Source organism: Condylostylus longicornis, unplaced genomic scaffold (assembly GCF_029603195.1).
Source record: "Condylostylus longicornis isolate FDR11 unplaced genomic scaffold, ASM2960319v2 ptg000094l, whole genome shotgun sequence".
NCBI classification, from domain to species: Eukaryota; Metazoa; Arthropoda; class Insecta; order Diptera; family Dolichopodidae; genus Condylostylus; species Condylostylus longicornis.
Window position 1 is genome coordinate 64,097 of NW_026578062.1, and position 12,684 is coordinate 76,780.

Consider the following 12,684-nt stretch of genomic DNA (forward strand, 5'->3'; position numbering starts at 1 on the left):
TATCTATTTCATTTTATTTTAATTGCTGGATAATTAAGGTAGAACCTAATAAAATAAAGTAATGTTTTTTTTTTTGATAGAAGGCGTAATTCATGTCTTCTCTTTTCTTCTTTGGAAAGAAATGAAATATTGTTTGATATGTTCATAATTTTAAACAACATTGTATTTTTAATTAAAACATTTCCTACACAACTATCGTCTTTCAGAACACCATGTAAAAATCCTTTACATTTATATACACTTGTAATTGTTGCATCAAATTTAAATAAAGTTGGGTCAAACTAATAGTTTGTATTGTAGCCATTTTCTCTTTAACAGTCTAAATACAGCCTATGTATACCTACAACGCTATTAAAATTATTTTCATTCATATACGAAAATATTTCTAGGATTGCATATATTTAGGACAAACGATTTATGCAGTCTTTGAAATAAAGCAAAAATTAATTTAAAGAGGGGGCTCGATTTTAAGGGCTAATTGCGTGAGTTAAGAAAAATAATTATATTTTTTAATGTCATGGAATTTTTTGTTAACTTTTAGCGCTTATAGAAATTTGAAAAAGCTTGCGGTTTTGGAAATATAAAGCGTCAAAATTTCAAATTTTACAAATTTCAAGATGCAATAATTTGAGAGGGGGTGGAAATGGAAAAAATTTTCTTCTGAAGAAATGAATTATTTCTTAGTGTCCAAAACCTGCTAAAGTTTCAAGCATCCCCAACCTGTGGTCTAGAAGAAAACCGACATCAAAAATTTGGAAAAAACGAACTTTAGATAACGGTATATTTGAACGGTCCTTTTTTGAAGTTAAGCTATAGTATGCCGCGATAGGAGAAGCAATCCACTGCCTTTATGCGCTTGCAAAATATGAATAATGCTTATGGTTTCACTGCAATAAATAGTTAAAAAGTAGCATTTTTATGTTTATGGGGGCAGGGGAGGGAGTAAAACATTTAGAAGCGGAGAGATAGGTAAAAGTTTTCTTCTGCGGAAATAAGTTTTTAGAAGTAAGGAATAAGAATTTACGGAATTAAGGATATTCATATAAAATTTCAGCTTTCTATCTTCAAGGGTGTAGAAGTTTTGTAAGCAGACACACGGACAGACAGACGGATGGACAGAATGAAACTAATAAGCACTTTTCTCCACAAATTTGTTGGAAAAGTGCTAAAAAGATGCACGAAGGATTGAATCATATAATAAAATACTCTTAAACATATACAAACACATACATATGTAATTGTAAATTTGCTCTTGAAATTATAACATTACAGAAAATGCAATACTTCTTAACATTGTTATAAAGTTTGGACTAATTTTAACAATTACATTTTATTAATTATGCTCGATCTCAGCGCACGTAATTTCGCCATAAATGAAATCGGGCTATTAACGTACATAAAAGTGTGCAAATTTATAATAAGAGCAAGCGCTATTTAAATAATAAAGTTGCGAAGCTTAGTATACATACTTACATATGTTCATATTTTAACAAAACTCTTTTTGTTATTATTTTCAGCTTCAGGAGGCACAAAATGACTCAATTACTTTTATGATTGCCAGACATCCTTTTGAAAGGCTATTAAGTGCTTATAGAGATAAATTTGTTTTTGCTATTCCACATTCATTTCATGATAAATTAGGAAATAAAATTGTAAGAAACTACAGAAAATATGTAAGTAAATATGTTAATTAAATATATTACTCTTACAGAAATAAAATAAAAGTTTCCTTTTATTTTATTTCTGTGTTTTTCAATATATATCTTGCTCCGAAATTGGTATAACGGAACGTGAGATATCAAACCGGTTGTCATGGTCACTTTTGCTTTGTAAGGGTTAAAGTTTTATTAAAGAAAGATAATAGTAACTCAACAACGCTTTAACATCGCTTAGTTAATTTACTAAAATAACCGTGAAGTATCTCGACTTGTTAATGATTTTCGCCAATATTTATGGTGACGCCTATGAAGAAGTTAATAAGGATTGCAAAACTTGTTTACGGGTCAAATATGCAATAAAACGTATCACTTTATGTACGCAAGTGTTACGGTATGCAATATAAAATAGTTGAATATCGGTTTCATCAAATTCAATTTCTTGAGCCTAGCTGAGGAAATCTTTTAACTTTCTATTCTACAAATATTATATACGGAATATATCATATGTGCTTCATAGTGACTTTCTATTTCGAATTTTTAGAAAGATCATCAATAATATATATTTTGTTTTTAACTCAAGAAAAAATTTCTTCTAAAAGGTTGTTGAATCTTCTTTTTTTGAAACCTTACAAAAAGTTAAAACTGTTAAATAATGCCTCATAGAAATAATAATCGAGTTTTCCATTTTTAAATGAAATATCATGGATTTGGTCACCTGTGAGTTTTAAAAAACGAGTCAGTACGAGTAGCAAAAATTTATTACGGGACTTACCAAATGAAACGTCCTTTAAAACATTTTTATAAAAAAATTATATCAACGTGAGCATATTTGAGAAGACGTTTTTTTGTAAAGTGAATCGGGGATAGAATCTTTTACAGATTTGTGTATACATGATGTACATATATAATTATAAAATATTAGATGACTATTCAAATTGCTTTTTAAAATATGTTTGCATATAATCAAGGTAATTTACACTATATTATAGCAAAGTTGTAAAGCGGCCGGAAATCCGGAGATAATGTCTGTGGATGAAATATTCATAATAATAATAATAATAATAATAATAATAATAATAATAATAATAATAATAATAATAATAATAATAATAATGATAATAATAATATATTAATAATAACAATAATAATAATAATAATAATAATAATAATAATAATAATAATAATATTAATAGTATCCGCTGGATAAATGCGTCACCTGATTTGAAATAAAATACAACCAAAATTAAAAACATGTTAATTTAACTAAGTATGAATTATATTATTTTAATTTTTTAGAGATTATTGATTGATTCTATGATCTTTTAAACGTGCAACTCAGAATACTAAAGTTTCTAGACATATGTACGTATGTTTTGTTTTCCAAAATAATTAACTTTTTTTATTTATTGCAACATTAGTCAAATTCTTAAAATCGAAAACATTTTACTCTTGATTTTTCTGTCCAATTCTAAAAAAATTTTTTTAATAAAAACATATAATCGATACGAATTCATTCACAATTCAAAATACACATAATATTCTTACCGACCGCATTGTGTATACAATAGGTATGTATGTTATGTGATGGCAACAAATTTTGCATATCGAGTTTTCGGTGGGAATGCACTTCTTTATAGTAAGGAAGTGTAAGTAAACTATTTTTAGCAACTTGTCGGTCTGTCGGTCTGTGTGCGCACGCGTTTATCTCAAGTTCCGCTAAACCGATTTAGATGAAATTTTATATGTAAGTTTATATCGTCTATGGCACGGATTGATCAACTTTTGGGATATACCAGGCTTCGGGAACTGCCCTTTTACTTATTCGGCGGGCCTGTTTTACTTATTCAACAGATTGACTTGAAATATCATATATAAGCTTTGCTCGACCGTCCGCTAAAACTCCTAACTTTTTGAAGAGATCAGGCGTCAGCAACTGGATGTTTGCTATGGGTCAAATATACATTTTTGCGTATATAAAGAGAAATAATTGACCGATTTCATTGAAATTTAATATTTAAATTCTTCGTACTAAAACAATGAATATAAAAATTTTAAACAACAATGAATATATAAATATAAGTTTAAAACAATGAATATATAAATTTAAAACAATGAATATAAAAATTTTTGGAAAGATCAGGGCTCGGAAACTGATCTGAGGGCCGATTTGACATTTCTTACGACATCCATGGATTGAATTCATGGAGTTTCTTGAAATTTGATTTCTGGTTGTTGCCGAAACTTACTGGTGAGCATTTCAGGGAATTCGAGTAGCACAAAGCGAAACTCTACTAAGAGCCACATTAAATTTTTTCTAGGAATGTTAACTATTAGCTTGCTAATGCCCTAAAAAGTGAAAAAAAACAGGCATTTTTATAATATTCTGAAACATTTTCACTTAACTAGACAATACACATTGCGGTGGGTTATGTACTGACCACATCAGATTTTTTATTTAACCAGGAAAATTTATATGTCTTTTTGATTAAGGGCACTAAAATTTTGATACAATAAAATGAAAAGCAAAATTAAACTGGACGCATTTAAACGGAAAATATTTATGTACTTTAAATTTCTGTGAAGATAAAAATTGAGCCAGCTTTTCGCAAGTATGACTGTACTTGAATAAAATTTCAAAATTTTATTTACAGAAACAGGCAGATCGACGTTTGCCAAAGTATCCAACGTTTTCAGAGTTCGTTAGCTGGCTTTTAGATGAAGTGAAACGTCATAATTCAATTGATATGCATTTAGTTCCAGCAAGTAAATTTTGCACGCCTTGCCTAATAAATATAGATATAATTATAAAATTTGAAAGTCTTCAAGAAGATCAGTTATATTTAATTGAAAATGCAGGCTTACAACATGTTATAATGCCAGAATGGAAAAATTCTGGAAAGGGCAGAAATACGTTGGAATTGCTTCAAAAATTTTATTCGCAATTAACGAGATCCCAATTAGATGGTCTTTATGAATATTACAAGTGAGTTTATCTAATGGTTCATTTTTGTAATTTATATTATATCTTCTTATGTATTTCTTCTTTTAGATACGATTTTGAAATTTTTGACTACAACCCCACGCCATATTACAACATAGTTAAATACGAAGAAATTCGAGAAAGTATAGAAAATATTAAAATTTAGTTTAGCCAATCTTTTGTTTATTAATAATATAAAATAATAAATTGTGATAATTCATATAGTTTGAAATTATTTAAAATATAAGGAACTGTTTAAAACTTGTTTTACTTTTAGTAAGAGGTAAATATTCATATAAAGATATTATATTTTCTTAAACAAAAAAGAACCTGTTCAAAAGCTTCAATGGGCGACATTTCAATCCCCACAAAGAATTCCATATTTTGTACAAACGTCTATTTGATATCTAAATGAGACTCTTCATGCTTCGGTAGATAGCTTTTATATTAAAGCACAATATTATTTTTTATAAAGGTTAATACGAATAATAATATTTCTTAAATTAGCTAACAGTATAAGGCGCAGAACATTAAAATACTAATAAATTATAATAACCTTTGACTGGGACATGGGCGATTTGAAGTAAAATATATCAAATATGTTCAAGCACTATCATAGATTTATCAGGCCCATTGTTTAAAATGAAAAAAAATAAGTACATCCCACTTGTTTATAAATTAAACAAAAGTTTATAAATGAACCTCAATATAAAAGTAATTTAATTTAAGTCTAGTAACGAAGCAATTTTTAACAATACTTTTAATAAAGAATAATACTTTTTAAAACCATAAATTTCCCCCTAAAAATATGTATACTTAAAATTGTAACAAATTTGTAAAAAGATATCAAAGCGTATCAAAGTGATATGTGAAAATACATATGACAAAAAAAAATTACATACTTTCAAAATTTGATAAAAAAATTGGTATAAAAAAAAATTATTTAGAAATTTAGTAGAAAGCTATACGTGCATCTCAACCGCTTGCAAGAACAATCCATCTTACGTGATAGAAACATTGTATGTACGTTTTTATTATTAACAGGCACCTGTATCCAGTACTTATGCAATCGATTTTTTTTTCTAATTAATTTTAATCGGATTTTCCAAAATACTACACATAATATGTATGTACATACTTTAAAAAATTAAATAAAACAACAATACTTTGTATTTTTTTTTTCTTCTAGGTGAAAATTTCCCGAAAGGCGCTATCTGCCTTTTTCTTCCGACAGTGGGGGAGCGTGACTCCTACCCTTAAAAATCAACTAAACCTTGAACGGATAAAACTTGTCCTACAGGCCAACTATTACCTCCTCGCTAACTTGGTTTTTCCCTACAGGAATTAAATACCTTCCATAAGGAAACTGGTATTTCGTGTTAATCGAAAGGTCTTGTTCGTTTAAGTCTTTCTGTCATACCGCCATTGTCCTAGCAGCCGAGCTGCTTCCATATTTACATGCTGTTCTAGACGGGCCCTATGCTTTGTAGCACAACTCCTAATTTCATCCACAACCAAACGATTTCCTAAGTCCCTGTGGATATCACTGTTACGTATATACCATGGCGCATTTACCATACCCCGTAGAACTTTATTCCGGAATGTTTGAATTTTGTTAATGTGAGTCTTCTTGGCACAACCCCTTAGTTGAATGCCGTATATCCATAATGGTTTAATGATTTGGCTATAAATTAATATCTTATTATCAATTGGCAAATTGGGCTTACGACCTAGGAGCCAATAAAATTCTCTATATTTATTTCTTTATATGCTCTTTCCACTTTAGCTTGACATCTAAAGTCATTTCTAGGTATTTTGCTGACTTATGGATTGCTATGTTCGTTCCATTTAAGTTAATTTGTTGTGGATTCAGTATTTTCCGAATGGTGAAGTTTATGTGAACCGATTTTGCTTCATTCAACTTCATTTTCCAATCTCTAACCCACTGGCTTATTTTTTTACTTGCCTCCTGGAATTTTTTTGTCGAATTGTCAATGTTCGCTCCTACTACTAATATTGCAGTATCGTCAGCAAAAGTGGCTACCGTAGCATGTTCTATTTGTGGCAAATCACTCGTGTAAAGCAAGTATAACGTTGGGCCAATATACTGCCTTGAGGCACACCTGCCTTTATTTCTCTTAACGTGGAGTATTCAGCATCTTGTTTCATTCTAAATAATCTATCAGCCAAGTAAGATTCTAAAAGTGCTACAAATGGTGACGGTATCATTTGTCCTAACTTAAATATAAGGCCTTTGCACCACACCTTGTCGAATGCCACTGCTACGTCTAGAAATATAGAAGAGCAGATTTCTTTATTTTCCAAGCTTTTTTCTATAATATTCGTTGTTCTACGGACCTGGTCTATTGTAGAATAGTTTCTTCTAAAAGCATATTGATGGTTCGGTATTAGACTCCTATTTTCTATTACTGGCTTCAATCTCCTTAATAGCAGCTTGTAAAAAAGCTTAGATATCATTGGTAGCAGTGAAAGGGGAATGTAAGGCTTTGTTTCCCTCAAGGATTTCTCGGGTTTGGGCACTATAATTACCTCCGCGACTTTCCAAGCATGCCCAAAATCCATAGCTGCATTCATGATTTTCGTCAAATGTTCCAATGCTTCGTCTGGTAGCTGTCTCAGTACTTCCGCAGCAATAAGATTAAAATCTGGCCATTTTTTAAACTTTAGGAATCTTCTCTCTTCCGAAATTTGTAATTAAGTAAGCGGTGCTATGCTTCCTGCTTCATTTGCGATTCATTCTACCAAACTTACATCTGAAGTTATTCCGTTTGGGGTGAATATGCCAAACTGCCATTTGCTTTCATTAGTGGCGAAGCATGCTTAATTGGTCTCTTTTGCTCTTTGCCGCTCGCTTCCTTCGTAGCTGACAAGTTCTTTATATAATTTTCGTATGTTGCCGATTTAAATTTTTGAATTTTTCTTTTAAGTAAATCTGTTTAAAACAGTTTTATCATCAAGGTGACGCGAACGTTGCTGTTTACGTCTGGCCCTTCTCTCTTCACCTACTAAATCAGTTATTTCCCTAGAATAGCTATTTTCTGTCGGTTTGTACTTTGACATTTTTGTATTATTCCATGCAGCTTTTTTTACGATTTTAATAAATCCTAACTCCAGATCTAATTGTTCTCTTGATTTCATATTAATAGTTACGTCAATATTGTTTATTATTTCGTATTTAAAGCTCGCCCAATCTGCAGTGCTATTTGTCAAACTGAGCTTAAATAATGTTTTAGTTATTTTTTCACTTAGTTTTAATATTACAGTAGAGTTATCTGAAATAAAATCATAATTATCTTCAAGGAATAGAATGTTTTCTGATAGTTTTTTGGTTATAAAAAAGTCAATAACATCAGGAATCTTGTTAGTCTCAGTAGGCCAAAAGGCAGGAGTGCCGGTGGAGTGAACCTAGTTCTTGAATAGCTTTTCTTACCTCTTTCCTCTAATTGAGGTGATTCTAGAATCCCAATCTTTATGTTTGGCATTATAATGACCTCCTAATAAATATCTATGTCCATGTGTGTACAGAAGATCTTTAAAAGTATTTTTCTTAAAGCTGCAATTTGTTGGACAGTATACAGCACCAACACTAAAGTCCTTTCTAGTCGATTTAATTTTTATCGAGATAAGCTGAATTTCTGCTGTTTCTATCTTGAATTCTTCATCATGTTCTATGCTTCCTTTTTTTATTATTGCACTACCTCCTCTTGGCTGATTGCTGGGATGTACCGCTTTATAGCAATCATAGCCTTTTATTTTAAAGCCCATATTATATGTCAAACGAGCCTCCGACAGCAAACAAATATCTATATTTCTCGTTTTGAAAAAAATCTTCAATTCTTGTTTCTTATTACCATATTCTTATTACCATACGTACCTCATTTAGGTACACTTTTCTTAATTTCTTTGGTGTCCCCGTATACACCTCAGTGTATCCATTTTCTATTTTTAATAATCTTTTACAGATCTCATCAATTCTAATGAATTTTCTATGCATCATTTGCATAATGTCTGCGTCAGTTTTTTTTATTTGTGGGGTTTTATTCTCAGGTTCCTTATTTTTCCTGTTTTGTGTGGTTTTGCTATGAAGCGCTTGTGAATACGATTTTCCCTTGCTAGGTGTCGTTATTCTGGCTATTTTTGGAACTCTTTTCTCATTAAATTCAACTTGATTTTGTTTGGTTTTAGTCTTTTTTAATCTTATTTTTTGTAATTCTTTTGCAACCAAACAACCTCGATAGCTAGCAGGGTGTGCCTCATTGCAATTCGCACATTTGAACTGAAAATTATCCTTCTTGTTGTACTCTGCTGTCGTATGATTACCAGCACATTTAACACATCTAGCCTCTCTTTGGAAAAACTTTTGTGTGTGCCCAAATCTCTGGTATATCTTGCATTGCGGAATGGTTTTGCTGCTTCTATAAAAGCTCCCATTTTTACTCTCATGTGCTGCAAGTATTCTATTTTATAGATCTTGGTTATCTCTTCCAAATTGTCAAAAGATAATATAAAAAGCGGAAGTTTTGCTGAAATATATTTTCCATTTTCTTTTTTCCTGTTGATTTTATTTACAACATCTAGACATTTAAAGCCTTTGCTGATGACCTCTTTTTTTATATCCTCTGGCTCAGACGATGGATGGAGATTTCTAGCCGTAACTTTAACTGGCCTTGTCAGTTTATACGTGTGCCACACCAGTCTAGCCTTATTTATATCTTTAGTAAGTAATCTGTATTCATTTTCATTTTTCACATTTATTTTTAATTGGTCATTATTCACCATGTTGACCCTAACGTTTATTTTTTCTTCTTTTAACATCTTGACCATTTTTGAAACCTTACAAAAAGTTAAAACTGTTAAATAATGCCTCATAGAAATAATAATCGAGTTTTCCATTTTTAAATGAAATATCATGGATTTGGTCACCTGTGGGTTTTAAAAAACGAGTCAGTACGAGTAGCAAAAATTTATTACGGGACTTACCAAATGAAACGTCCTTTAAAACATTTTTATAAAAAAATTATATCAACGTGAGCATATTTGAGAAGACGTTTTTTTGTAAAGTGAATCGGGGATAGAATCTTTTACAGATTTGTGTATACATGATGTACATATATAATTATAAAATATTAGATGACTGTTGAAATTGCTTTTTAAAATATGTTTGCATATAATCAAGGTAATTTACACTATATTATAGCAAAGTTGTAAAGCGGCCGGAAATCCGGAGATAATGTCTGTGGATGAAATATTCATAATAATAATAATAATAATAATAATAATAATAATAATAATAATAATAATAATAATAATAATAATAATGATAATAATAATATATTAATAATAACAATAATAATAATAATAATAATAATAATAATAATAATAATAATAATAATAATAATAATAATAATAATAATAATAATAATAATAATAATAATAATAATAATAATAATAATAATAATAATAATAATAATAATAATAATAATAATAATAATAATAATAATAATAATAATAATAATAATAATAATAATAATAATAATAATAATAATAATAATAATAATAATATTAATAGTATCCGCTGGATAAATGCGTCACCTGATTTGAAATAAAATACAACCAAAATTAAAAACATGTTAATTTAACTAAGTATGAATTATATTATTTTAATTTTTTAGAGATTATTGATTGATTCTATGATCTTTTAAACGTGCAACTCAGAATACTAAAGTTTCTAGACATATGTACGTATGTTTTGTTTTCCAAAATAATTAACTTTTTTTATTTATTGCAACATTAGTCAAATTCTTAAAATCGAAAACATTTTACTCTTGATTTTTCTGTCCAATTCTAAAAAAATTTTTTTAATAAAAACATATAATCGATACGAATTCATTCACAATTCAAAATACACATAATATTCTTACCAACCGGGTATACAATAGGTATGTATGTTATGTGAAGGCAACAAATTTTGCATATCGAGTTTTCGGTGGGAATGCACTTCTTTATAGTAAGGAAGTGTAAATAAACTATTTTTAGCAACTTGTTGGTCTGCCGGTCTGTGTGCGCACGCGTTTATCTCAAGTTCCGCTAAACCGATTTAGATGAAATTTTATATGTAAGTTTATATGGTCTATGGCACGGATTGATCAACTTTTGGGATATACCAGGCTTCGGGAACTGCCCTTTTACTTATTCGGCGGGCCTGTTTTACTTATTCAACAGATTTACTTGAAATATCATATATAAGCTTTGCTCGACCGTCCGCTAAAACTCCTAACTTTTTGAAGAAATCAGGCGTCAGCAACTAATGAATATATAAATTTAAAACAATGAATATAAAAATTTTTGGAAAGATCAGGGCTCGGAAACTGATCTGAGGGCCGATTTGACATTTCTTACGACATCCATGGATTGAATTCATGGAGTTTCTTGAAATTTGATTTCTGGTTGTTGCCGAAACTTACTGGTGAGCATTTCAGGGAATTCGAGTAGCACAAAGCGAAACTCTACTAAGAGCCACATTAAATTTTTTCTAGGAATGTTAACTATTAGCTTGCTAATGCCCTAAAAAGTGAAAAAAAAACAGGCATTTTTATAATATTCTGAAACATTTTCACTTAACTAGACAATACACATTGCGGTGGGTTATGTACTGACCACATCAGATTTTTTATTTAACCAGGAAAATTTATATGTCTTTTTGATTAAGGGCACTAAAATTTTGATACAATAAAATGAAAAGCAAAATTAAACTGGACGCATTTAAACGGAAAATATTTATGTACTTTAAATTTATGTGAAGATAAAAATTGAGCCAGCTTTTCGCAAGTATGACTGTACTTGAATAAAATTTCAAAATTTTATTTACAGAAACAGGCAGATCGACGTTTGCCAAAGTATCCAACGTTTTCAGAGTTCGTTAGCTGGCTTTTAGATGAAGTGAAACGTCATAATTCAATTGATATGCATTTAGTTCCAGCAAGTAAATTTTGCACGCCTTGCCTAATAAATAAAGATATAATTATAAAATTTGAAAGTCTTCAAGAAGATCAGTTATATTTAATTGAAAATGCAGGCTTACAACATGTTATAATGCCAGAATGGAAAAATTCTGGAAAGGGCAGAAATACGTTGGAATTGCTTCAAAAATTTTATTCGCAATTAACGAGATCCCAATTAGATGGTCTTTATGAATATTACAAGTGAGTTTATCTAATGGTTCATTTTTGTAATTTATATTATATCTTCTTATGTATTTCTTCTTTTAGATACGATTTTGAAATTTTTGACTACAACCCCACGCCATATTACAACATAGTTAAATACGAAGAAATTCGAGAAAGTATAGAAAATATTAAAATTTAGTTTAGCCAATCTTTTGTTTATTAATAATATAAAATAATAAATTGTGATAATTCATATAGTTTGAAATTATTTAAAATATAAGGAACTCTTTAAAACTTGTTTTACTTTTAGTAAGAGGTAAATATTCATATAAAGATATTACATTTTCTTAAACAAAAAAGAACCTGTTCAAAAGCTTCAATGGGCGACATTTCAATCCCCACAAAGAATTCCATATTTTGTACAAACGTCTATTTGATATCTAAATGAGACTCTTCATGCTTCGGTAGATAGCTTTTATATTAAAGCACAATATTATTTTTTATAAAGGTTAATACGAATAATAATATTTCTTAAATTAGCTAACAGTATAAGGCGCAGAACATTAAAATACTAATAAATTATAATAACCTTTGACTGGGACATGGGCGATTTGAAGTAAAATATATCAAATATGTTCAAGCACTATCATAGATTTATCAGGCCCATTGTTTAAAATGAAAAAAAATAAGTACATCCCACTTGTTTATAAATTAAACAAAAGTTTATAAATGAACCTCAATATAAAAGTAATTTAATTTAAGTCCAGTAACGAAGCAATTTTTAACAATACTTTTAATAAAGAATAATACTTTTTAAAACCATAAATTTCCCCCTAAAAATATGTATACTTAAAATTGT

General features: G+C 29.4%; 2 protein-coding genes across 2 annotated transcripts in view; both read left to right on the forward strand.

The window, feature by feature from the left end:
* The window catches only part of LOC129613874 (carbohydrate sulfotransferase 11-like), a gene marked incomplete at its 5' end in the record, with an annotated part of 64,106 nt that extends 59,248 nt beyond the window's left edge, over positions 1-4,858 (forward strand). The window contains 3 exons of the mRNA XM_055528179.1: positions 1,518-1,673; positions 4,310-4,641; positions 4,708-4,858. Coding sequence (XP_055384154.1) covers positions 1,518-1,673; positions 4,310-4,641; positions 4,708-4,804 — 585 coding nt within the window. The remainder of the gene's footprint in view (positions 1-1,517; positions 1,674-4,309; positions 4,642-4,707) is intronic.
* Positions 4,859-10,648: 5,790 nt separating this feature from the next.
* LOC129613886 (carbohydrate sulfotransferase 9-like) lies at positions 10,649-12,119 on the forward strand. Its single transcript, XM_055528194.1, has 2 exons — positions 10,649-11,861; positions 11,928-12,119. The coding sequence occupies exons 1-2, from the start codon at positions 11,623-11,625 to the stop codon at positions 12,022-12,024; spliced, it is 336 nt and encodes a 111-aa protein (XP_055384169.1). The 5' UTR covers positions 10,649-11,622; the 3' UTR covers positions 12,025-12,119.
* Positions 12,120-12,684: the final 565 nt, after the last annotated feature.

Excerpts from the sequence above, each read along its gene's own strand:
- LOC129613886 (XM_055528194.1), top strand. The coding sequence starts at position 11,623 with ATGCATTTAGTTCCAGCAAGTAAATTTTGCACGCCTTGCCTAATAAAT. Across the intron at positions 11,862-11,927 it reads GGTCTTTATGAATATTACAA|ATACGATTTTGAAATTTTTG; the intron begins GTGAGTTTATCT and ends TTCTTCTTTTAG.